This window comes from Branchiostoma lanceolatum, chromosome 13 (assembly GCF_035083965.1).
Source record: "Branchiostoma lanceolatum isolate klBraLanc5 chromosome 13, klBraLanc5.hap2, whole genome shotgun sequence".
NCBI classification, from domain to species: Eukaryota; Metazoa; Chordata; class Leptocardii; order Amphioxiformes; family Branchiostomatidae; genus Branchiostoma; species Branchiostoma lanceolatum.
Window position 1 is genome coordinate 14,059,214 of NC_089734.1, and position 27,413 is coordinate 14,086,626.

The following is a 27,413-nucleotide window of genomic DNA, read 5'->3' on the forward strand; positions in this document are numbered from 1 at the left end:
TCCTTGTTCAATAGTGTAATAGATTTTACAATAATTAAGATCTGACAATGTTAATGTTGTTATCATTATTTGCCAATATTCATATAATTATTTTCAATTTCTTAATACTCAAACTTTAATTTGTAATGCAATGTAGGTACATAGTAGTTGCATACATGGAAGAGATACATGGAAACAATCTTTAAGACTTTATCTAATTCTGCTCCTTTCTACTTCACCACAGGATCTTGCAGCTACGTCCTAGCTGAAGACTTCTGTAGCGACCAGGTCGGAACGTTCAAGGTCAGCGTAGAGAACGTCCCCTGCGGAACGGGCGGGGTCACCTGCACCAAGTCCGTCAAGGTCACCCTTTACGACACGGTCATCCACCTGATCCGGGGCTCCGATCCCGCTATCTCGCGGAATCCCTACGCCAAACCGAACGACCCACCAGCAAAGTACAGGATCCAAAAGGCTGGACTGTTCCTCATTGTCAAGACACCATATGGTAAGATTCTGTTGATTATATCAAAACATACAAGACTAGAAAATAAGGTCAAATTTGCAAGCAAGTACATATTGTTCACCTTCACATTACCTACAATGCTGCTCTGTTTCTTACTTGAACATATTTATGTATTTCATGTATATATGGTGACCAGCCTCCCCAGCTTTGTCCTGCCACTTGCTACACAATGTAATTGAACACCACAGGGTGTCTGCTACTTTACCAGTAACCAGAGTGACAGCTGTCTAGTTATGACCTTTTTTTGTTTGGAATGGAAGAAGAAATGTAGCAAAAACAGTATTGTTACCCTTCTGTGAAGGTAAATATTCTAACTTTTGATCAATTATTTATTTTCTCAAGGAATTTGATAAAATCCTGTCCTTGGTACTGAAGTTGTTGTACTTGTGCTTTTTTAATGCGAAATATGCATTTTAATTTTTCTGCCTTGTGACTTACTTTAGCCACTAGTACTAATTAAAAGTGCTCTGCATGTAGCTAAATCTGCATGATATGCTGTAAATTCATTTATTTTTGCAGTGACTTTCGCGGAAGGAGGGAAAAGGGGATGTTGTGATGTTTTAAATTCTTGGTTGAAATTTTTTTGTAGTACAGTAGAATATGGAAATGCATATGTGCAGTGCAATGAAAAATAAACCACTACAAACATTACAAGATTTACAGTAATCATCACTTAATCTAAAGGATAACCTTAACCTGATCTTGTTTAGCGATAGACACGTGGATATATTCTACTGGAGTATTCAAAATACTTGATCAAATTCTTGGATACTTGAAAAGGAATTCTCTTTTGTCAATTTTGTAGGTATGAGCCTGATGTGGGATGTGGGGACTAGAGTGTACATTAAGCTGGAGCCCAAGTACATGGGTCAGGTGTGTGGTCTGTGTGGGAACTACGACGGGAACGCCATGAACGACTTCCTAACACGCCAGGGAGAACTGGAGCAAAGGGCAAAGGTATGCAATGTTTTTTTTTTATGATTTGAATTGATACAAAGGATGCAAAAATGCAGAAATTTAGATAATTGTAAGCTACAATGGCTAAGCCTCCAAGGAATGCAGCATTTTAAACTGTAATACCAGTCCTGTATATTTTTGCAAAAAAAGTTCAATATTCATGGTATCTAGTGTGTTTGTTTAGTTCTATAGGTATTGTGTTCAGGGTCTCCACTTACAGTTTGTATTTCTTTAAAACAGCTGTAGTATTCAAACTCACAGCCCAGACTGATTGAGACTATTGCAGAGGACAAGGTCTTGGTGCTTGAACAGGGCATTAAGTTCAAAATACAACTCATCATAGATATCCACAAGATTATCACTAATTTAAAATGACAAATTGTGTAAAATGTTTTAGCAATATAATAAGTCTAAATCTTCAAAATTGTCAATAACATGGATATCAAATTTTATTGTTGTGTCTCTATTTGAATAAATTATGTCAGATTTGGACATGCTATCTTTATCTTAGATATTTGGAGTTTCTTTTAACACAACCAGGTAATCTCACCTGCTGACGTTTCGGTGTCTGTCAGAGCTTCTGAATGGAGTACTGCTTCTCACCGCTATAAGTAGCCGATGTAGGTGGCGCTTTTGCGGCGAGAACGTAATCCCAAATGTGGCTGAGCTTGTATCCCACCTCGTCTCGGTTCATCACTGGTGATGACTTCCTGATCCATACTGCCTCTTTAATCATAGTATTTCTTGTGTTAAAAGAAACTACAAATATCCTATGTTCTACCAACCTGATGAAATTATTTTCGGTATTTTTATCTCTCACCTCCCACAGAACTTTGCAGACAGCTGGCGCGTGTTCATGACGTGTCCGGCAGCAGTGGACGAGTTGGAGCATCCGTGTGACCACCGGCCGGAGAGACTGCAGTGGGCAAACCATGCCTGCAGTGTGGTCAAGAGCAGCATGTTCCAACCCTGCCACACAGTGGTGAGTTTTGTTTTCTTTTATGTTATTGCGCACCCCGAAAAACACCTCCATTGTCCGGATCTCCATTTCTCCATTTAAGTCATTTTCCAAGAGACGGCCCAAACTGAAGTTAGGTACTCTACTTTTCACCTGAGTGATGTGAGACAATTTGCCTGTCTCAAGGGCATAACATGGGGACATGTCAGGGGATTCAAACCCAGAACTCATGAGTCAAACTCCCTACCATTACAACACGTGGCGTGCGAAAGTTTCTGTCGTGATGATAGAGAATCACAGCTAAAAACAGATACCCTTTTGCTGTTGGAGGAAAAGTTACCATTCACTCGATTCAGCAACCTCTTACAGCCAAGACACAACTCGATTTTTGTGGTAACTTTTTCTGCTACAACTGGTGGGGATTATCTGATTGGTTGATGGTGCCTAGTGCTAAAGCCCTAAGAAGGACAGATTTTATGATTATATCATGTACAGTCGTTATGCCAGGGCTGTTGCTTGCTATTTCATATAATACAAGAGCTAGGCCTGGCAGGAAAAGATGCATGTGAAGGCCTTGCTGAATGTGCCATCATGTTTTATCTAATAATAGTATGATCATGTATGAAAATGTGCAATGAGGAAGTCCTCCTCACTGAAAACGTGGTCCTTTTTGATGTGCAATGAAGTATTTCCCACTCTGTTGATAGAAGATAGTTTTGAATATTTACAATACCTTATACACATAAAAGAGAGTTATATAAGTCCATAGCATTGCAGAAAAAAAGCAAGGGACAAATTAGGAAAATTTGAGGATACAGGTAATGAACCAATTTCTCTTTTATCCACTAATTATGATATTTCTTCCTTCATTCTTAGGCTGATCCAGAGCCTTTCTTTGAGAAATGTGTCTTTGACGCCTGTGGCTGTGACCGTGGTGGCGACTGCGAGTGTTTCTGTACGGCGGTCGCTGCGTACACACGGGAGTGTAACGAGAAGGGTGTAGCCATTCGTTGGAGACAAAATGGCAGATGCGGTTAGTATAACAGTTGTGGGGACTTTTAGGCAACACCTATTTCTGGCTTCTCAGCCTTTTCAAAGTAAAATCTTAGCAAGAAAGACTAATGGAAGAAGAGACTGGACTGGGAAGAAAACTTGATGCTGACTACCGTTACATCCACTCCCAGAAACTAACTTTTTAGTTTTCATAATCAAATTTTGCAGTTCAACATTTAAGTTTTTATAGTATTGCCAAAATGATAAAAGATATTTTTAAAAAGTCATGATCATCAACTTCATTCCCTACAATTTTTACTTTGCTCTTAGCACCTCGTTTTTTGGTCAAATCTCAATTTTGTTTCTCTTTTTTACCATGCTAGAAAGGACAATCTTACAGCAGCCTCCTTTCATGATTCAATGTGTAAATCTTACTGTAAACTTAATTAGCAGTTACATGACTTGTAGATATAGATTTGGGGTAAAGATACAGATTATACTTTACCATCCCAGACTTTTTTTTTCCTTTTCAAGTATGGATTGTGTACATGTCGAGTATGAATGTGTTTAATCAAGACTGTTACCATATTCCACCAATGAATGCTGTGTTCAAATATAAAGGATAAACTTTAACTTTGGAGTTTTTCATTTCAAGACTAGTACTGAATATGCTAGAATGTGTTGAATCAATGCTGTGTAATATTCATTCAGCCATGCAGTGTGAAAACGGTAAGGAGTACACGGCTTGCGGCACCTCTTGTCCCAAGACCTGCTACAACCTGTACGCGAGCGAACAGTGCAGTACGTCCTGCGTGGAAGGCTGCCACTGTCCCAACGGTACCGTACAACACAACGGGAAGTGCATCACGCCCGTCCAGTGCCCGTGTGTCTACAACGGCAAGGAGTTGATGCCGGGAGAAGCTGTCATTGCTAACTGTCAGAGATGGTAGGTTCCCTGTTTATAACTTAAAACCTTGAACTTCAGAACCTTGAAAAATGCTCCTTCATAGCAACCTGCATTTAAAATGATATTGCCAGATCGTGAAATGGTATTGTAATTCTTATTTCTTTCACTGTAACTTTATGTTCACTGTTTTCACGGTCACTTCTGTACCGTGAACTTATCATCACTGTGAAAAACCTGTTGTTATTATTCATGATTCCTTCACATATCCGTTCTGTAAGTCACTTGCTACCACCGGGAAGTTGAATTTCATTGAAAATGTCAATTTTCCTTACACCGTGAAATTTTGCTACCGTGAAGATAAAGTGAATTACAGTAGTTTATCTGCTTTTTTGCACTGAGAATGAAAATATGTTATTCATGGTCAAAGTCAAAGCCTTTATGTAAGGTTGATGGCTCATTGGTTTATTCTTTTTCCTGTATACATTAGGATACAAAGTCAAAAAGTTGCAAATATTTATTGGCTTTTCCTGACATAAGTTCAAGAATGTGTCATTACAATATTGTAGCTTCATCTATTAGACACTTAGAAGCAATTACTTTCTTTTTTCACTATGATCTCCATAGATGCGTAGATACGTAATTCATAATTTTGTCATATTTTTTCAGCACATGTGAAAGTGGCAAGCTGGCCTGTACTGGAGAGAGCTGTGCTGTGGAAACAACTACAAGTAAGTATTTTTATCCACCATATCCTTGCCCTAACAATCTTTCAGTGTGTTGATGATTTGTTAATTTTCTGTGGCCAAAATCAGGGTGTCATGCTGACATGTTTTGTTTTTTATAACAGCTCCCTATGCCGAGACCACCGCTGTACCCACAACTGGAGTGACCGTGAGCACCCGACCTGAGCCAGAATACACCTCACCACTACCAGGTGAGAAATCAGAAATATGTCACAGATAGGCACAGATAAGTCCCATCCGCAAGGACGTCTCTAACTAAAGCTAGGTACAGATCACTTACACCTGAGTCAAATGAGGAAAGTGGTGTTAACTACCTTTCTCAAGGTCACGCCATTAGGATGTTTTAGACGAGAAGTGATTTAAACCCAGAACATTTAGAGTGTAAGTCAACAACCATAACCGCAATGCCACCTTGCCATCCTGTATTTTATTTTAATTGATATCTCCTTTCTAGAGTGTGACTTTGGGAATATCCCCCTCCCTCTGTGCTCCTACCTGTACAAAGGTTTGCCACGTACTACAGAAGAAAGATATTGAACTTGAAGGATGTGAGTGTCACCAGGAAAACCCCTGAATACTTCTTCTAACTCTATTTCAGAGTGTGAGTTTGGGAAGACTCTAATGTTGAACCTGAGGGGTGTAAGTCAGGCTGTGAATGTCACCAGGAAAATCCCTGAATATATCTTGTAACTGTATTTCAGAGTGTGAGTTTGGGAAGACCCCCTCCCCCTGTGCTCCTGCCTGTCCTAAGGTCTGCCACATGCTTCAGGAGGAGTGTGTAGAGCCTGAGGGGTGTAAGTCGGGCTATGAATGTTACCAGGAAAATCCCTTACTATTTCTTCCTAACTCTATTTCAGAGTGTGAGTTTGGGAAGACCCCCTCCCCCTGTGCCCCAGCCTGTCCTTAGGTATGCCACATGCTTCAGGAGGAGTGTGTAGAGCCTGAGGGGTGTAAGTCGGGCTGTGTGTGTCACCAGAAAAATCCCTTACTTTTTCTTCTAACTCTATTTCAGAGTGTGAGTTTGGGAAGACCCCCTCCCCCTGTGCCCCAGCATGTCCTAAGGTTTGCCACATGCTACAGGAGGAGTGTGTAGAGCCTGAGGGGTGTAAGTCGGGCTGTGAATGTTACCAGGAAAACCCCTGAATGTATTTTAGAGTGTGTGTTTGGAAAGAGCCTTGTTGAACCTGAAGGGTGTACGTCAGGCTATGTGCGTCACCAAGAAAATCCCTGAATATTTCTTCTGACTGTATTTCAGAGTGTGAGTTTGGGAAGACCCCCTCCCCCTGTGCCCCAGCCTGTCCTAAGGTGTGCCACATGCTACAGGAGGAGTGTGTTGAGCCTGAAGGGTGCAAGTCAGGCTGTGAATGTTACCAGGAAAATCCCTGAATATGTCTTCTTACTGTATTTCAGAGTGTGAGTTTGGAAAGACTCCCTCCCCCTGTGCCCCAGCCTGTCCTAAGGTGTGCCACATGCTACAGGAGGAGTGTGTAGAACCTGAGGGGTGTAAGTCTGGTTGTGTGCGTCACCAAGAAAATCCCTGAATATGTCTTCTAACTCTATTTCAGAGTGTGAGTTTGGGAAGACCCCCTCCTCTTGTGCCCAAGCCTGTCCTAAGGTGTGCCACATGCTTCAGGAGGAGTGTGCAGAGCCTGAGGGGTGTAAGTCGGGCTGTGTGTGTCACCAAGGGAAGGTGCTAGACTCCACGGGAAACTGCGTGGACCCCCTGGACTGTAGCTGTAAGGACGATGGTGGGGTCATCAGAAGGGTGAGGAATTTGTATTACAAGTCACTATTTCTTGAATGTACTCTTCGCAGGTATAGTGTGCGTAGTCCAGTGGTTAGCAATCTTGCCTCTGGAACTAGAAGCCGCAAGCTAAATCCCAGCTGTGCCGCTCACCCGGCATGCACGCTATTGGAAAAGGTCACAGTCCTTAGGACGGGACGCTAAGCTGTGGTCCACTGTTCATTGTGCTTGTCGAATTTCCTAGGGGATTTTTCCCAGAACAAATTGGACCTGTAAATACTGTACATAGCGTCTGTCTTCGCTGTCATGACCAGTGGAAGATTAGCTCTTCAGTAAATCTTGCAATATTGACTGTGGATCTATTTTAATATTTTGCACTATTCATAGTGAGATCTCAATGTGAACTCATCACATCATGAACATGTGCATCTTGTATTTTGTTACTACGGTTGCTATCAGGTTGTTACTGTAACAGAAAACTTGAAAGAATGCAAATGCCTCCTTTCCCCTCATATCAGAAAATTAAGGCCCACAAGTTTTGATGAATTTACTGTTATAAACTCTTGTTGCCTGGCCATTGTCTTTAGATTTATTAATTACTATCCTTTGACCATTTAAGATAGTCGAGCAATAAAGTTCATTCATTTTTATATTTGAAATAGTCATTATTCTGAGAGAGATTTTGATATTTATTGGAATGTTCTCAGCTGTCTGTTAGTTTAATGGATATATTTCTCATCGGTTGATTGATTGATTGATTGCTTGATTGATTGATTGATGTCCCCAGCCTGGAGAGAGTTGGCAGAAGACCCAGTGTGAGACCTGCACCTGCTTTGACAACCAGATCAGCTGTGCCATGGCCTCCTGTGCTGAGATCACCTGTCAGGAGGTAAACATTCAGTCTGTGTCCCTCTAAAGTCTGGACAATATTTCTCATGTTCACCTTGTAGTGTATAGTGGCACAAAGAGCAGTAAGTTTCCTTACTGTTTCAAAAGCAGTGTACATTTTTACAGGGAGGGGTTGTTAGCCCTTCCCCTTTAACTTGATCAAGACACCTCCTCAAACGGGATCCCCATTTACATCCCTTCCAAAAGACAGCTACAGCCCCAACCAAGATGTCCTGACCCCGGGACTTGAACCTGGGTCTCCAAGTTAGCAAATAATTGGAACCAGTTGGCCTTGGAGCTGAAATATTTTGTTTCATAGACATATTTGATGTATAACTTGAATGAAACCATTTCTAGGGAACAATCTTGGCCCGTGTGACTACTCTGTCTAGAAAGTTAGGCCCTGTCTAGAAAGTTAGAAGCCAAATCACATTTCGACTCTAACATATTCCATTTATTTGTTACTGTAAGTTGAGTCATGTGTACATTGTATGACTGAAACAAAGAAGTGAGTAGAACAGTCTCCTGGCCCCCGGGATTCGAACCCGCGCCGAAACCGGGCAGTCAGCTCACAGGCACGCATGCCTTAACCACTAGACTAAAAGGTCTAAACCAGTTAGACTGGTCAGTTGGAGGCGCTTGAACCCCACTGTTACATAACGATAAAAAATCCTTCTATTTCCAGGGAACGATATTGGCCAGTGTGTCAGACTCCTGCTGTCCAGTCTGTGTCCCCCTCACCACCCAACCCTCCACCACCACCCCCAAAGTCTGTTCCGCCGAGGGCGCCACCTACAAGCTGTGCACCTGCACCCTCTCCTGCGCCGACCTGCGGGACGGACGCACCTGCCAGGACTGGGAGAGCGTTGCCGACGGCAACGGGAAGTGCTGCGGGTGTCCCGAGGGACAGGTGTATGATGATGAGGGCAGGTGTGTCGACAAGAACATGTGCACCTGTTATGCTGATGGGAAGGAGTACCAGGTGAGAATACATGAAAATTTGGATCATTTGCACAGTAGAGGTACTTTAAGTCACTTAATGGGGTAGGGAATTTCCAGAGCAGCCTTCGTAACCCCTGCTTCTCCTAATTGTTCAGTGAAGTCATGCTTGTCTCGAGCGTTGATGTTTCTGAACTAGGGTGAAGAGATGCTGCTACAGTAACAATTAGTTCAGTGGTTAGATGAGTGGCCCCCTACAGCATTGCACTGAGCGAGTTTTGTTCATGGTTTTTGCAATGCACATGCTTCAAACATGTGCTTGGTCCTGCATCGCATTGCTGTGGTTGTCTCCAAAGTGAACTAAGAAAAAGACATTGAATTTTTTTTTTTTTTTACCGTGCTGCAAACTTTAAGTGCTGCAAACTTGAAAGAATCTACAGTATGTGTAACTGTAAATTTATCTTATAAGATATATTGTGAACTCCAGTTGTGAATTCTGAATATATAGGCTACTGGTATGGACTTAAAAGTTAAGATCCTTCGCACACCTGTCGGTGTATAGGGCAGTGCCCATCTCCATTTCTATAGCCCTTGTGCTACACAGTTCTGTTAGCTAGCCCACTGATAGTGGTGTGTTTCACTGCCATACTCTTTCCCAGTGAGCACTATACCTACTATGCTATTGTACTGGAATACTGGAATGGAATGTACATGTAGCTCTTACAATCACTATAGATCTTATGTTTGTATTTGATAGCTCAAGCCGACCTGTTCCTCCTATATTCTTGGTTGTTATCTTGGTTATTAAGACATTATTTTGCAGTCATTTGTACAATGTTCAACTCTGTTTGATGTATAATGAATGTTGTTTACAGCCAAATGAGATTATGATGCGAGGGGAGTGTGAGCAGTGCACCTGTATAAACGGAGCGCTGAAGTGTGCGGAGTACTGCTCCATCCAGGACTGTGCACCTGGTAAACAACTGGTCAACCCAGAGGACAGCTGCTGTCACTGTGAAACTGGTAAGACGATTTGAAAGTCTATCTGTATCAATGTATCCCAAAATAATTTCATCAGGTTGGTAGAACATAGGATATTTGGAGTTTCTTTTAACACAGCCAGGTAATCTCACCTGCTGACGTTTCGGTGACTGACAGACACCGAAACGTCAGCAGGTGAGATTATCTGGTTGTGTTAAAAGAAATTCCAAATATCCTGTATCAATGTAGCTAGTATAATTGCCGTTTGAGACACAGCAGGCACATGGTAGCTAGTTACATTACAAAAACTGTATACAGAATGAGCTATCCCACCTAACCTGACTACAAGCGTAGTTTAAAGCTATCTAGTGAGGATGCTTCTACAATACTTGATGACAATGAGTTCCATTCTATGGCAGGAACTTTGAATAAAAATGTTGTGGCAATGCATAGATTTCCCGTGATAAGAAAGCTGCACGATTTGAACTTAATACACCGTAAGCAAAGAATTTGAGTGTCACATTTTCAAGCTTTCACCGTGAAACAGTCTTAAACTGTCTTCCTGCTGACAGAGATAGCTGTGCAGCACTGACTAAATTGTATTGTTTGCAATATGGGACAGAATGTAGAAGTAAAACCCTGCTAGTATTTTCATACATTGATTGTATCTATGTGTGGATCTGGCTGCCATCATGGTTTTAAAACTGATTATGCTTACATCTTAGCTTAGGCATGACTTTGTGTTACCCGATTCAGTCCCAACTACAGTACCTGAAACAACGACAGAACCAGAGAGCTACCACACTGGTACCTACAAACCTGAACCAGAACACACAACCAGGCCAGAGTATAGTACCACTGAACCTGAGAGCTACCACACCGGTACCTACAAACCAGAACACACAACCAGGCCAGAGTACAGTACCACTGAACCTGAGAGCTACCACACCGGTACCTACAAACCTGAACCAGAACACACAACCAGGCCAGAGTACAGTACCACTGAACCTGAGAGCTACCACACCGGTACCTACAAACCTGAACCAGAGTACACAACCAGGCCAGAGTACAGTACCACTGAACCCGAGAGCTACCACACCGGTACCTACAAACCTGAACCAGAACACACAACCAAACCAGAAAGCTACCACACCGGTACCTACAAACCTGAACCAGAACACACAACTAGGCCAGAGTACAGTTCCACCGAACCTGAGAGCTACCACACCGGTACCTACAAACCAGAACACACAACCAGGCCTGAGTACGGTACCACCAAACCAGAAAGTGAGACTGAACCGTACTACACTGGAATGCCTGAACACACCACACAAGGCGTTGCCTCCACAACTGGACCTCAGAACAAGCTTGAGACTGTACCCCCACAGACAACCATGGAAACCACTACCAGGTACATTGATCTGCAATATTTCTAAAATATGCTTAACATAAATCCAAATTTATGATTTGGTGAGCTCTTCATTTTTCTGACTTAGTTGTTTTTATACCCATACAATGCAATAAAGTCAAACCTGGATTCAAGAATTCAAGGGACTGAGAAAAAAGTGTTGCTGAGGACAGGGTAGGGTTAACTACATGCATGTAAGAATGGACAACTTGTAACTGGATGTGGTTGCCTGCACCAGGTGGTTGCCCAGCCAGGTTTTACTGTATATAAGAATCATTGCCCCTGATGTACCTGTGAAGGAAAACCTGTGTGTGTCTTGTTCGGTCCAGGACTTCTGAAGACTGTTGAAAGTGTATGCCTGAAGACCCGATCTGTTGTTCATATTCATCACGAAAATGATATTAAATCTTAGACTTATTTTCAAATACCGAATATGATTATTGAATATTGAATGTAATGTTATCTTTGTAAAGAATTGTTTTGTTATATTTTCCGATGGTATGTTAAAGGCCAAGGACCCCTGACCTCCTCCCTTGAACTGTTGAAAAACGGCCTCGGCCGAAGAGTATAAACTTTCAAGGTTAGATAGAGGTTTAAAAAAATGAGAATCATTAATTGCTTTTTGAATGTATTTTTTCTGAAGAAGGTGTCTGACAGACACCGAAACGTCAGCAGGTGAGATTACCTGGTTGTGTTAAAAGAAACTCCAAATATTCTGTATTTTTTCTGTTTCCGCAGACAAACCTGTGTGTGTCCTGTTGGTTCCGTGGCTTGTGATGACTGTGGAAAGTGTGTATCAGAGGACCTGATTTGTGATGGGATCGTCCAGTGCACAGATGGGAGGGATGAACTGAGCTGTGTCTGCAGCTACAAGGGCAAGGAGTTCCAGGTAAGAACCATCTTGGCTGCAAGAATCTTAAGGAGTGTGTGTGGATTTTTATGAAATGGAAGAAAAATGCTTCGAAAAGATGACCTGAGTTTACAAACAAAAGTTAACAAAACAACGAAGGAAGGCAAATGATAGAAAAAGATTGGTGCAAACTGTATGATGTCTAAACAAATTGCATCAATGTTTTCACACAACCCTGTCTCCGTGATCCCAATTTTCTATCCTATATGAATTGTGTGTACAATGTATTCATGGCAGATGGAGATGTATATCTTGCCGGTACCTCTTTTGGTTGCTCTGCCTCTTAATGAATGAACAAAGAAGTGTCTAGATCTGTAGATAATCATTATTATGTAGATTCGTTTAGAATTGATGGTGATAAAATGCCTTTTCCCCCAGCATGGTGAAATGTGGATGGAGAGTGAGTGCCAGCAGTGTGTTTGTGACCAGGGTGAAGTGGACTGTAACAAAGCCTGCGACCTCAGCTATGACAACTGTGCAGAGGTCAGTGCAGAATCTTGTAGCATCTCTGTAGCTAAGAATGGAGAAAGTTTGGGTACAGAACCTCCTAACATCTTAGATATTGGAGAAAGTGTTGCCAACAGAGTATGATTGTACCCTGAAATGTTGGGGGATTTTAGTTTAAAAAAAGTTGGCCATATAGAATCATGACAAAAATTAGAAGCTTTTCAACAAGTATCTGTCCTTGGTGCTGAACACAAAGCTGTGATAGAATTTTAAACCTTCTTATGTCAAGTTTTTGCAATTTCCCAATTTCACAAACAAACCTTTCCATTTTGTTGGTTTAGAGTGTAGTAAACTATAAAATGTCCTGACGGGCTAGATACAAATACTTTTGCAGGTGAAGCGATCGCAATGAAAAGACCAAATCAGCAAACCTTTCCTTGATGTAAACAAAATTTATTCAGATCTTAATGCTTTAGACTTTCGTAAGATAATGATATCTTCTATCTCTACTTTATGAAATGGAGAGTAAGGTAATGTTCTGCTGTATGAGATAAGAGTATGCATTTTAGAAATTGTCATATTCATCATAATTTACTGTCAATTTTTCCATGTGTTGTCTGCAATGTCTATATATGAATAAAGAATTGAATAAAATTTTTCTATTTTTTGTATCCCCCAGGGCTTTATGATCCAGATGTATCCAGATGACAGGTGCTGTGAGTGTGTGCCAACTCCAGCTACAACAGCCAAGCCAACAGCTGCACCTACAACTGCTGCACCTGCCACCACTGCACCTGCTACAGCTGCACCTGTGTTTAGCACTGCCTTCACAAGCCCAGCTGGCACCACTGTGCTGCCTAAGTCTACAACACCCAAAGGTTAGTTTGATTTGTTTTTATGTATTCAATCTTATTGCTTTTGTTGACATTGAAACATATTTTGCCAGACGCTAACACATATATCCACAACCCTGGGAAAATGTATTGAAATATATCTCCAATGCAAAGACTCTAAGTAAAATGCACTCCTGCATATCTTAACACTGTGCATTCCCAGGGGTGCTGTGCTAGAGATTTAACAAAGGCACAGTTTTTTTTAAAGTGGAAGATGTATGCAATCTGACTGCTCAATGTTAAGGAGGTTGTACAATACACTACAAAAAATGACATTCTTGTTTTTCTTTGCTGAAGAAAGAAAATTGTTCTGTGTATGAGAATAAGAAAAAGTTAGTGAGGGCGTTAATTATTTCTTAGAATATTTTCTCTGCATTTATATCTATTGATATGAATTCTGTACCACAGAAGAATTGTAACAACAACAAAAGATATCTAAAGGTTTCCAATCATATATGTGTGAGAAGAAACGACTTGGTCAGAAAAAAATATTGTAAGAAAAAATTAACCTCCTCACTGACTTTTTCTTATTCTTGCACACAGAATTGTTTTCTTCCTGGAAGATAACTTTTCTTCATCAATGAAAAGCAAGAATTCCATTTTCAGTGTATTAGATGGAATAAAGGCCCATGGTGGTATGGTCGAAAATGACAACTTATCATTTTCTCATCAAAACATCATTAAATTGCATGCGAATGTCATCTCTCTTCAATCCCTCCCCCTCCAGTGTGTTCCCCAGCATGTTACTGCCAGGAGCGGTGTGACGGCTCCACGACCTGTGACCTTAGCGCCCCCTGCGGGGAGGAGTGTCAGCCCTGTCCCAGCGGATACATCTGGAAGGGAACCCACTGTGTGGCCGAGCCTACAAACTGTGCCTGCTACTATGATGGGGTTAGATATGAGGTACTGTCATCATTTGTTCGATCTTCAATTATGTTACTTATATTGTTTCAACTTTAAACTAAGGAAAAACAGCAAAATCCTGATTTTTCTCCTGACTTTAAATCTAGCTGCTGGAAACTCAAATGAATTTACATTACATTATATGGGCACCAGCTTAGGCTTTCCTACTGGCCCCATTTTTTCTTGATATTATTACATCCAGGTTGACTTAAAAAGAGATGTGTAAGAATTTGTTTGATCTTTAGCTGCACTGAATATAGCTTAAACCAGCATCTATGCAACTATTTCACGCAAGAGGTACATGGACATCATTGAAGACTTTCCGACCAATCAATTCTTGGTTTTTGCATAGAAAAAGAGCATTATGACACAACCATCTTTTGCCTCTAAGGGGTAAAAAAAGAGTTTAAAAATCTAAACTTCATAAATGATAGTCAATATCATATCTTAATTGTATAAGATTATCAAGAACTGATTGATGTTTAATTTGTACCTGTCCTGTAGCCCGGTCAGACCTGGGAGGCTGGATCCTGCAGGTTCTGTAGATGTGAGAACTACCAGGCTGTGTGTGAACGTCAGTGCAACATCCAGTGTTCCAAGGTCAGTTAGGATATCATCTACAGTAACTCACCTGTTGTTTGCTTCAGCGGTTTATTATCAGAATAAATAAAATAACCATTATCATCATTGTCTTGGTGACTAGTAATTGCATCAAGAGAGATTTCATCAACCTTGTCAATGAGCTCATTGATTGGAACATGGAGGATATTTTTTAGTTATGTCTGGCAAAGCCTTTTTACAATTTTCTTATTAGATTATATTTTTTTGGCAATTAAAGGATGAAGAACTTGTTGACAACACACCTGAGGATGGCTGTTGTTACTGTCAGTCTACAGGTAAGACACTTCTTACTTGATTTTATTCATTACATTCTTTGTGTGCACTTACTGTTTTATAATTAAGTGGTATAATTGGTGGTATATGTAAAATCTTTATTTCTTTCATTCCCAGTGATAACCACTAAGACACCAACAACAGAGGAACCACAGTACAGTAAGTGACATTTTGCTATCGTATGTTTAACGTTTTGAACCTACCTGCTCCATCCTACAGGTCTAAAGCACTTAGCTAATGCTGTGATGTTTCAACACTAAGTTTGAGCTTCTTTCTTATTAACAAATACAATTTTCAATTCTAAAAATCTAATTTAACTTGAAGCTGAAGGCACCTTTGCCATATCTATAAAGAATCACTCACTATATATAGAATACCGTACAGCAAATGTATGCTCATTATTGCAAAATTTTTGATTAGCAACTACAAAGGTGTCCACCATGGCCCCTCTAAAGACCACACCTCAGCAGACAACAACAACACAGGGTGAGTCACTTGTTACAAATCCATTTTCTTTGAAGGACAATATGAGCTAAAGAGCTCACATAATACCACTTCCTTTAGGCCACACCAATTTCATTTGTTGATTCTCTGAAGATTTCAGTTTTGTATGGCTCATTTTATGCAATGCACCCCTTTCTTTGATCTAGTACTATCTCAGTAACAAAATTGCCTTTTGCTATGTGATGTATGGATTAATATTGAGAAATAGTTGTAAGAAATGAAAAATTATGACCACACTTTTTAGGTATGTGCAGGCCTTTATAATCTATTTTGGTGGCTAGTGGGTCTTGCAACTGAACGAATAGTAAAATCGTAATCGTGAATGAGAATAGCGACCCAACTTTTTTGTCTACATGGGAAAAACAGGAGACGCTATTCCGTGAAGCAACAAAAAAATTGGTGTGGCCTTATGAGCTTTCATATAAAAAAATATTATGGAGTGTACCGTGAATTTTACCTAATCCCTCTATCTGCTTATATGTTCTTTATTGTGTATCTACAGACATGTTTCATTTTTAAAATATTTTCTGACAACCTGTCCTGAAAATTTTTCAACAATAGCACTAACAGACACTTTAATTTTTCAGCAATCTGCTATGCTAAGCTTGGCCTTCAGGACAGCTCCATCTCCGATGAACAGATCAGTTACTCCTCTGCCGGTAGCCCTGGACTTGGGAGACTGTCAGGAAAGCCATGGACTCCAAAGGCAGACAGTCTACCTAATGAGGAGTACATACAGGTGGACTTTACAGAGACAACAAAGATCACCAGCATTGCCACACAGGGAAGCGGAGGTAAGGAAGAAGTATTATCGTCATTATTGTCATCATCATGGTTGCCACATTTAATGTGTGAGGGTCAGTATGGGGGTGGCACTGGCATGCAATGCTTAACAGTAGATTTAGGAGCATTGGCAGTCAAGGCTTTAACGTTAATTCAGGAAGGCCAGCAACATGCATTGCTATAAGCACTAACTCTTACTAATGATTGCCACATTTAAGTCACCACAAGGGTGTACAAGGGTCTGTATGGGGGTGGTATTGGCAACGCTTAGCAGTACGTTTAGGAGGGCCGGCAGGCAACGCTCAAAAGTTGATTCAGGAAGGCCTGCCATGCTTATAACGGTAGATTGACATGCATTCCTTTGTGCACTAACCTGAAGCAAGATTCAGATATATCTCAATTGGTAATACTTGGCTGTGAACACCAACACATCTGGACTTTGCAACTTTTTGGGCTATGCGACCCAAAGAATTCGTTTTCTGTTGTGTTAAGACCAGCATATAAGGAAAACGTGGGAAAAGATTATGACATTGTATGGCCAAAAAAAGGTCATGTACACTGTATTATCCTTTTGTGTCTTATGGATTCATGCCTTTGAACTTGAACCCACAGGTTCTGAGATGTGGGTGACCAAGTTTGCTGTCCAGTACAGTGAAGACGGGTTTGACTGGGTGGAGTACACAGAACAGGAGCCGCTAGAGGAGGGAGAGCAGGCATCTCCAGAACAAAAGGTTTGTGGCCAGACTTCTGTTTTTCCTTGTATCAACAATCTCTGTATATATGTAAATACTTAAATTACTTTTGGGGCTGCATCTGTAAGCAGTGACACCTATAGCTGCAGTGCAAAGTAAACAAATCAGAATTGCCCTGAGGAAGGTGACAGACAGACGCTGAAACATTGGTTGAATAAAGCCCTCGGTTGTGTGCAAAGAGTCTTTTTCTGCTTTTATTGTGGTTCTGCTGTAGAATGTATTAACTGCACGTCCTATGCGAGATAACACAAACTCCATTCTATACATGCCATTTTACTGAAACCTAAATCTGATGAAGAAGAAAATCTCTAGAATGATACAGTTTTCTTACCAGCTAATGAGCATTGTTGCATAAGTACTGTTAATCTTAAAAAGTTTGTGAGGGTTTTATTTTTTTCCAAGTTTTCCACCGCAAAATCATAACACCAGGAAAATGCATCTATATATATCACTACTGTATTACAATATGCTTTCAACCACAAACTTAAAACACAGCAAAAACCTCCTTTATCCTTTGTACTTGTCTCAACAAAAATCTAGGAATTTGCTCAATTTTGTTTTATTGTTAAACTAACACAAGTATTTGCTCATTTTTCTTTTCTATGACAATTTGAGCTCTGTTGCCTTTTCAGATCTTCCACGCCAACACCAATGACAACAGTATGGTTGAGAACAGGCTAAGCAGCACTATCGTGGCTCGGTACGTCCGGGTACTGCCTGTAGACTGGGAACAGGCCCCAGCACTCAGGCTAGAGTTCATTGGTTGCCCTTACACCACTGGTGAGTATTGAAGATAATGTAAATGCAGAAATATTGGGGGTGGTTTTAAGTTCCCAGTTTTTTTGCGGTGAACTCTTTATGGCAAACTTAAAACTACCACATTGTATGACTGTAGCGCTACTATTGTTTCAAACGCAAAACAACCGTGAACACTCCGTTTTCTCCCTACTGGAAATTAAATCCCTGTGAACATTTTTCCATTTACAGTATATCTATCAGTGGCAAACTACTGTTTTCAAAATAAAAGCAAAGTCCAAGGACAAAGAGTAATGATTAAGGAACTGAAATGTGCTAGTTTAAGAAAAAAATAGAAAACAATAATTTGATAAGTTTTGCCATTGGGGTCTCTTACAATGAAATGTTGGAATGTTCAACATAGCTAGACATGTCCTTGGTTCTGAAAGTATGGTGTTATGTAATGTCACTATAGCACCATAATAACATTGTAGACCAGTTCTCTGATTGCTAAAATCCTACTACTTACATGTACTGAAACAAGAATTTTTTTCTTTATTTCTCTTTAGAAACCACTACTGTCTCGGAGCTGACAACAACTTCAGAAACTGCTACAAGTGAGTTCTTAAGTTGAACTAGATGATACTTCGTAATTTTTTGTGTCAAGTAATTGAGTTACAATCTTAATGTAGGCAACACACATGTTTTTATTCAAGTCTAGGAAGATCCTGTTGCAGTGAAGCAGCAAATTCCCCAAAGAGAAAGTTTCAGCACTTTCAATTCTTGTGTGAATCATGTCCACAGTGATATACAGATCATTTCTACATTAGAGTGCTTAGTCCAGTGGTTAGAGACTCTGCCTCTGGACCAAGAGGTTAGGAGTTTGATGCCAGCTGTGCACGCGACATGCACGCTTCTGGAAAGGTTGCAGTCCTTAGGATGTGTATCTGTATCCGTATCTATATAGCCGGTATAACCGCCATTCGGCGTAACACAGCAGCTTCGCAGGCACGAGGCGCAGTAGCAGCTGGTTATATTACGCCGAACGACCTGGGTAACTATGCGACATAAATTCATGGTCTACTGTTCATTGTACTTATCAAAAAGAGCTAAGGGAATTTCCCAGGTACAATGAACCTGTAAATAATGTACGTAGCTTCTGTCTCCTCTGTCACACCCAGTGGAAGAATAACTATTTTGTGAGCTAAAGTTTATCTTTTCATTCCCAATATCAGCACCAGAGACAGAGCAGCCTTTGAGTGAGTCAACCACAATCTTCTCCACGGAGCCCTGGACTGAGACTACCCGACCCTACTCCACGGAGCCCTGGAGTGAGACTACCCGACCCATCTCCACGGAGCCCAGCTGCCAGGGCTCCTGGACTGACTGGATGAGCGCCTCCTACCCCTCCCCTGTGTCCATGGGAGAGTTTGAGACACTGGAGAACCTGAGGAAGAAGTTTGACTTCTGTGGGGAAGAGATGATCACTGATATCCAGTGTCACACAGTCAGTATGGACCTGGACTATAGGTGAGGAAAACCTTGTAGAGGTCATTGTTTTGAGGTTGACTGAAGCAGTATTGTTGACTAAAGTATCAGACTTTTTTTCCAAATCTATAGACTATATATTGGAGCTTGTCCAGAGACTGTATAGCAAGCGGAAAACATTACGATAAATATTCTTGATTTCTTAAAAGAATGAAAAGGAAAATGTGATATTTTCCCCAGAAAGCAAGGAAAGCTGTAATATTTAAAGGTGGAAAAGTGCCAAACATTGAGTCATTGTATCTGATTAAATTAGCATTCATAAGTTACTGCCGTGACTTAAATATGGGTGTTTTGCAATTATTTTAGGTTCGCATTTAAAATAATTGGGTAGGCAGGCAGAAGACAAAACAAGCATTTTCACAGTGATATTAGGTTCTTGGTAAAGAGGTCAATGCAAAAACCACAAACATTATACCACAGCAAATATTTCAACACTTGCGGTCCTCTTTTTTCCATCAACAATATTAAAGCAATAATTTTTTTACCAGAGTATCATGATAAAGCTCATTGTTGTTGACTCTTCTCCAGGGCTGCTTTCCAGAGTGAGGTGGAGTGTTCCACCACAGTTGGGCTGGTGTGTTACAACAACAAGCAGACTCCAATCCCTGCCTGCTACGACTACAAAGTCAGGTTCTTCTGCGCATGCCAAGGTATACTTACATTTTGAAAAGTCACCCACCGATATAGTCTTTTATGAAAACATATCTTAACAGAAAACTCACACAAACACATACACACACACACACATCTGTAATCATCTTAACTGAAAAAAAAACATATCTATTATCATTCACTGCATACTAAGTTTATTGACAAACAATCCTTGAATACATCTATTTCATACATGTTACTAAAAGACTAGCAAAATTAGAAAAACACTGTTTGTTTGTATTGTTGATCCTGTACTCTGATGACACAATAGAAAATGCTTTCATTCTGAGGAGGACACAACATAACACCTTTGCTTTCAGTACCAAGGACAGGTCTGTTGCATACTTTTTTGTATCTATCAGTCTTCATTTAGGGTTTAAGTAATCCTTAAGCTCTAGTGTCCTTTGAGCCTTGTTTTGTAATGAATTATTGAAATTAAAAATTTGAAAATAATCAAAAGATTTCACTTTGAGGATTATTTTTTCTGAGGCTTCCATGAGTTGTGCTGTTGTCAATTTATGCCACTCAAAATTCCTTTCACAAATTTCCTACAATACCAATTTAGACAATCTCTTTTTCAAAGGAACTGAGAAGCCTTCAACAGCCCCGACAGTGGAGAGTACCACCAAGAGCGTCGTGGTGAGTGAAACAACAATCCTACCGGGACAGACTTCTGCCAGTCCAGAGGAGGAGACCACAGCCTTCCCAGCAGCCTCTACTGTCAGTGTTGTCAAGACAACCAAGGTCATGGGGTCAACAGCCACACCTACAGTATCAGAGACTGAGGAAACTCCAGGTAAATATTGAAATTAATGAATGAAATTAACAAAAATTATGTAGGCACAGTTGATCTGGAAACTGCATCTACTTTTAATTTGAAAAAAAATTCTAATTCTAATTCTAAAATGTTGTGATCCATGTTTTTCAACTTGTCACTGTAATATTGCATGTCATGTAGAAGAGCATACTTGGGTTATGGTAGTGTTTGGTTCAGTTACAGAGCAACATTAGTCAATTTCTATCTTTTGCATGTAAATCTGTGAGGTTGAAGGACATTTTCAAACTGGATGTTGTTCTTTCCAGTGACTGAACAAACAGGTCCAGTCCAGCCTACTCATGAGGTCCATGTCACCACAACCACCCTGACCATCACCTCCGAACAACTCATGGAGAAGACAACAGCAGCACCTGGTCAGTCAATCAGTCGATCAATCCTAATCTTAAAACAGATGTAAAGATCTGGCTCATTCTCAGTGTTTAAGGCCTGTTTTGGGCAAGGTGGTGATCTTTTCTAGGACTATGTATTTTCTAACAGGCAAAACGTTTTTCAAATAAAAAATGCAATGATAGCAATGACTACCAATGTTGCAATAACACGAAGAAAGATATTGAGATTCCTACATCTGCTTAAGGATTAAGTCAGTCCTGCTTTGTCATCTATCCATTGAAAGAAAACTTAAAAATGAATTAACATTATAAGATATGTTTTGAATCTAGGTTGTAAATACTAGCTGTAGAAATTTTTTTTTACTCATAGCGCAATACTGCTTCTTTCTACTTTACTCCATAGAATGTCTTTGTCCCTGAATATGATTCTGTGCATAATCAGCAGACACCAACTAAAAGACGTCTAGAAAAATATGAATTTACTTTGCAACTTAAACACTTCAAAATGCTTTCTACTTACATATAAAGTATACATTTCTGAACTACTATTTTTTTTGTATTTGAAGGAGAGCACAACCAAGAACACTTATGCAGCCAAAAATTGAACCACATTAAAGCTAGTAAGAGCTCTCCATACAATCCTGAAAAGCCTTGCAAACTCTGCTCCCCTCAGGATTTAAAATATCCTTGTTTTTCTAACTAAACTTGTAGTCTTTTTCCTTATGTGAAACAGAGGGTACAACTAAGAAGACATACACAGCCCAGACTGAGACCACCTCTAAGTCGGAGCCTCTCCACACGACCTTGGCAGGCCTGACGACCTCTGCTGCACTCAGCACAGCCTTCCCATCAGCCTCGGTGCCTGGGTCAACCCAGTTGCCCTTTACAACTGAGTCTGTGCCAGAGGTCACAGGTCAGAAAAGCTCTTCAAACAACAGTTTGGCTAAACTATGATTTTTTTAGCAATATTGATGACTTCAACATTCACAACTTCTCATTTAATATGACAATTGCATTATTCCATCAGGAGTCAATAAGAATCTTTCAAAAACTTTTGATATGTTAATTGTAAATGTAGGTGCCAAAACAGGGAAGAAATCTGTTTCTTGAGGACAATAGCTAACTACCTAGTCTGAGAATTAAGCTTGCCTTGTGCACTTAAATATAAGATACATAGAACTGAATTCGTAAAATTGTACATTTTGTACAAAATTTTAGTCAAAAAGTTTTCCAAGAGTTTTCATATTTTTAGTTATTTTTGTTTTGTGTTTTTTTTTCAACAGAGGTGACCCCAGAGGAATCCACACCATTGGTGGAACACACCACAAGGAAGGTTGTTGTCATGACAACAGAACAGCCCTCCAAAACCACTGTCACTACTATGATCAAGACCACCACAGTTACAAGTCCTTCAGGTGAAGTATTAGTCATATTCCTCAAATCATAACTTGGTGTTAGAAGATATCTATTTGTCCAAGATATAGTGCCTGGCTTAAGACATCAAAAATATGTCACCGCATATCAACTTTTGGATCAATAGGAAAGAAGGCCAGGTGCTCATCAATTTCTTTTTATCATATTGTTTCTTTATCTGTGGCAAATTTCTTCAGATTTGATTCTATGAATGACATCCGGGGGCGCATCAATTTTCGTCCATTTCCCCCCAAAAAAGTTTTTGACCATATGGTAAATCATAAAAAGCAGCTGCAAAATGAGAAAATATATGGTGTAAATTGCAAAAGAATATTTTGGGAAACGGATACTAATGTCATAGAATGCCAAAGTCAATTCCAAAGTCAAAGAAGAAGATGTTAAAGAACGGAAATAAAGAATCTATTATCCCACGTACCATATTCTGTGTGTTAAGTTTTGTTCATCCTTTCTGACCACATAGATTTCATAATGAAGGCAACTTTTTTGGGGGGGCCAAACTTTTTTCTATTTGCCGGCTCGCATCAATTTTGGGATCCCTAGAGGATATCGTCCATACAATTGTTGTGCAATAAAGTTATTGTTATTATAATCAAATCAACATGGCCTAAAGTGAAAACTGTGTTAACTATTTCTTTCTACAGGTTACTGTGATGAGAAGATGGGTATAGAGCTTGGTCTTGAGAACCCCAACGTTCCCCAGCACAGTCTGACAGCCTCCTCCTCTGAGCCTGACCACACCCCAGAACAGGGCCGCCTCAGTCCTGAGGAGGAGCCTGAGAAACCTGAGGAGCCAGCCTACTGGTCTCCTGAGGAGAACAAGCCTGGAGAGTACCTGGAAGTCCAGTTTGAGGAGCCTGTTGAGGTCAGCAAGAAATACAATATTATACATGTGCATGAAAATGCAATCTAGTTCCTTGGACATAGGAAAAGTATAATGGTGTTTTTAGCAAGAAAAAAATAAAATAAAAAATCAATCAAGGTAAGAGTCCTTCTCAGGAGTGATGACACCATGACACGATACATCAGTGGTTAGAAAACCTTCTCCTGGACCAGACAGTTAATGGTTCAAATCCCAAACTTGCATCTTGTATACTGATACGTGTATATTAGTGCCAAAAAGGGCTGCAATTCTTCGTTCAGAACAATTGAAACTGTAGTAAACTATTACCATACTCACTTAAACACGGACATTTATCCAGTACATTAAATCTGTATGTACTTGACTTGACTTGGCCGTATGTACATCTACTGCAAATAACACACAGATTTCTAGCTATTAACCCTGGAATATCAGATTTCTGTAGACGTAGACTAACATTGGATTTAGACTTTTAGTTTTCACTTCTGTAGTCTACAACAAAGCCAGTTGTAAAGAACACTCTACAAGTTACAGAAAGTTTGTACTTAATCTGTTGTTCTTTTCCTTCCAGATCACCTCCATCACTACCCAGGGAGGAGGAGATGAGGGTTATGTGACTAAGTACAAGGTGGCCTACTCTGTAGATGGGGAGGAGTGGACATTTGTTACTGAACCTGGAACTGAGGAGGGACAGGAACCAGTGGATAAGGTGTGTTGAAAACATTCTTATGTTATGCTGTTTGTTAATTTGTTTCTTTTTTCTATTATTGTATTCCTCTGTCACAACATTGATGATGATGGTGATTATGATGAGTAGCTCGATTTCAGACCCAACAAATTATCTATAGTATGAAATTTGCTTATCAATAATAAGGTAACAGTTTATAAATACTGTTGATTGTTGAGGGATTGAAGTGTGTGGTGTAAAAAAAGTCATACCTACTAGTTTTCTTTCAACTTCACAATTGTTTGATTCATTTTAACTTTTATTTGCACATTTTCACTCAAGGCAATGGTCTGCTTTTTAAAACAATACTGTGATGATGAAATAAAGTACTTGTGTCCTCAGTGTATATCTATAACAACTCGACATACTAAAACCTTTTTTTCTTGCACAATCTTTTAACATTGGTTAGTTTACTGTAGTTGCAAAATTTGGATTTGTTTTTAATTTTGTGATCTCTTTTCAGCTGTTTGATGGCAACACTGATGGTACCACCCCAGTAACAAATGAGTTGTCTGAACCAGTGGAGGCCAAACTGGTACAAATCTTCCCTGAAGACTGGGAAGAAAACATCGCTCTGAAAGTGGAACTGAACACTACGCAGACCGAAGCCCCAGAACCGACCTTCACAGCTTCTTCCTCCGAGCCAGACCATCTACCTGAAGATGCACGTCTTAAGCCTGAAGACAAGACAACAACAGCTGCCACACCTGAAGGAAAGACAACACATGGTACACCTGAAGGAAATACTACACCTGGCACTGAGTCTACACCTGAGTACTGGTCACCTGTAGAGAATAACCCAGAGGAGTACCTGGAAGTACAGTTCAAGGAACCAGTTCAGGTGAAACAAAAGTGTTTACCCTGTATAATCTCTTGATATGCTGATTGTCATTGGATGTCATTGTTTTGAAATATTCCTATAGAATACATGATATTAGTTGGCTGAAAAATTACATTTTGTGAAATAAATGTTAATATGTATCATTCAAATAAGACTGAACAATGCTGCAATTCCACTACTTCAGGTAAAATCAAATTTAAAATTTAGAAAATGAAAGCATTTCCTTTCAAACAATTCACAAGGTAAAAGGTACTAAAGCAACTGGTTAAAATTTGGAATCATTTGTTTGTAATGTTACTGTTACTATTTTGCCTTTTATTTTGAAGGTTTTTGATGGGTAATTTTCAAATTTGGTTAGTCTTACACTAAACAAATTCTGTCATTTTTCTTTACCTAGATCACATCCATAGTGACCCAGGGAGGTGGAGATGAGGGTTATGTGACTAAGTACAAGGTGGCCTTCTCTGTAGATGGGGAGGAGTGGACATTTGTCACTGAACCTGGAACTGAGGAGGGACAGGAACCAGTAGAACAGGTAAGGATTGTTTTTTTTTTACTATAATTACAATTAGATTATTTTCTTTCTCATCATGTTTTTTAATGTCATTTTATTGCAGCTTTCGTGCTCTATACAGAAATACTTTCCATCCACAGTTTTGTATATAGAAGATTGGGACTTTGACATCTAAAATCTTTGTTGCTATCCACTAAAGGGGAAAACTATTGTCTTCATTGAATGGGCAATCAAAAGTTAAATTCCTCATAAAATGTCTGCACACAGGAAGATTTCTTTCCTGACTTTATTTTCTTCCTATTATCAGACCTATATATGAAATAATTCTCGTGTGGCTTGTATCTGGGCTGTTTATAAAAGCCCAAAATATTAAATAATGATGGAAATTAACTAATATTTGGATGTTAATGTCAATATAAGAAAGATTGCCTTATTCAGAATATTTGAAGTTTTCATGCCCATGAATTGCTTAAGTTGCCTTTAACAACACACAGAAGGACAGATTGAATTTTAATTTCCCATTGCACTGCAATTGTTACAAGATGCAACGGTTGGCACCAAATTTGTTTTGATTTCGAATCTGAGCAATCTGAGAGAAACCCTTACATTTACTCACAGCTAATGCACAGAGCCTACATTTTCATACGTGAACATTTAGCAGAACACTTTTCCCCTAAAAGTAACAAAGAGATTTAAGAAAACTAATTTTTTTACACACACTGTTTATTCCCAGGTGTTTGATGGCAACACTGATGGCACCAGTGTGGCCAAGTCCAAGCTGCCTGAACCGGTCGTGGCCACCCAGATCCGGTTGTACCCACAGGAGTGGCAAAACACCATTGCACTGAGGATAGAGCTGAGAGGATGCCCACTGGGTAAGCATAAAACAGTTACCTCCACAAACTTAGTTATGTTTTTAGTATGAATATGATGATGATGTTAAACGTTCACTCCTGAAGGATGAATGCTTCCCTTGAGGTCTCGGTTTGGATTTTTAAAAACTACTTGAAGCCGATCTGACTCCCTCTCAGACTGAGTGTCAGAACATCATTGCACTGGGGATAGAGCTGGGGTAAGCTTGCATTGTACACATCACATCTATACCAAGGAGGTTTTGTTTTTTACAACTATTTGATTGTCATGTTGTTGCTTGATTGGTGAACAAGGTAGTCTTTTAGCTCATAGCTCTATGATGTAAAAAAAGCTGACTATCACACTACTACGCCAGCTGGTGAGTTTGACAGAAAGGGCAATACTCCTAGCAGCTTCCTTTGAAACTGCAGATCAAAAGCAGAATGCTATCTATGATAAAACTATGCAAACTCTGTTATACACCATTCTCCTTTAGCCATGATACATTATACTTGTTATTTCTGCTCCAAACTAGCCTTTTTTGTTCCTTTTTTAGAAGTGACCACTACAACTGCCCTCCCAGCAGTGACCACCACTACATCTGTGCTGACCAGTGCCATCACTACTACGCCACAGTATGGTAAGGACAGAAATTAATTAACATTTAATGCTAAGGCTTTTGTGGTATTTCATTGGTCCTGTTCCGATGTGTGATAATGGCTGTCAAACAACACATCAGGGAGTAACACTGTAAATATCAAAACTTCTGCAATGTCTTTTAATAAGTTCGCAGTTTGACTCTAGATCAGACTCTAGATCATTTTGGCTCATCACACCACAAACACTTGCTCCTTCTTCCACTTTGTTGAATTACCATTGTTTCAGCTGCAAACTCAAAGGTAAGAAAACATGCAGCAAAGCTCAAGTGTCCCAAACTGATGAACAGAATATTCAGTATCTGTTGTTACAGAAGTGA

The 27,413-nt window shown here is 39.9% G+C and overlaps 2 protein-coding genes across 2 annotated transcripts in view; both read left to right on the forward strand.

The window, feature by feature from the left end:
• LOC136447674 (mucin-6-like) overlaps positions 1–11,051 on the forward strand; it is a 32,399-nt gene extending 21,348 nt beyond the window's left edge. Inside the window, exons 27-41 of the mRNA XM_066446716.1 lie at positions 224–487; positions 1,311–1,462; positions 2,292–2,444; positions 3,297–3,453; positions 4,125–4,359; positions 4,987–5,048; positions 5,168–5,254; positions 5,765–5,857; positions 6,115–6,168; positions 6,513–6,575; positions 6,629–6,828; positions 7,595–7,696; positions 8,381–8,677; positions 9,510–9,657; positions 10,372–11,051. Coding sequence (XP_066302813.1) covers positions 224–487; positions 1,311–1,462; positions 2,292–2,444; positions 3,297–3,453; positions 4,125–4,359; positions 4,987–5,048; positions 5,168–5,254; positions 5,765–5,857; positions 6,115–6,168; positions 6,513–6,575; positions 6,629–6,828; positions 7,595–7,696; positions 8,381–8,677; positions 9,510–9,657; positions 10,372–11,051 — 2,747 coding nt within the window. The remainder of the gene's footprint in view (positions 1–223; positions 488–1,310; positions 1,463–2,291; positions 2,445–3,296; positions 3,454–4,124; positions 4,360–4,986; positions 5,049–5,167; positions 5,255–5,764; positions 5,858–6,114; positions 6,169–6,512; positions 6,576–6,628; positions 6,829–7,594; positions 7,697–8,380; positions 8,678–9,509; positions 9,658–10,371) is intronic.
• Positions 11,052–12,453: 1,402 nt separating this feature from the next.
• Positions 12,454–23,954, forward strand: LOC136447675 (mucin-2-like). Its single transcript, XM_066446717.1, has 18 exons — positions 12,454–12,468; positions 13,060–13,258; positions 14,001–14,176; positions 14,681–14,776; positions 15,015–15,072; positions 15,491–15,556; positions 16,162–16,368; positions 16,970–17,088; positions 17,742–17,889; positions 18,414–18,461; positions 19,080–19,374; positions 19,921–20,042; positions 20,627–20,839; positions 21,127–21,234; positions 21,944–22,123; positions 22,494–22,625; positions 23,286–23,506; positions 23,949–23,954. The coding sequence occupies exons 1-18, from the start codon at positions 12,454–12,456 to the stop codon at positions 23,952–23,954; spliced, it is 2,409 nt and encodes an 802-aa protein (XP_066302814.1).
• Positions 23,955–27,413: the final 3,459 nt, after the last annotated feature.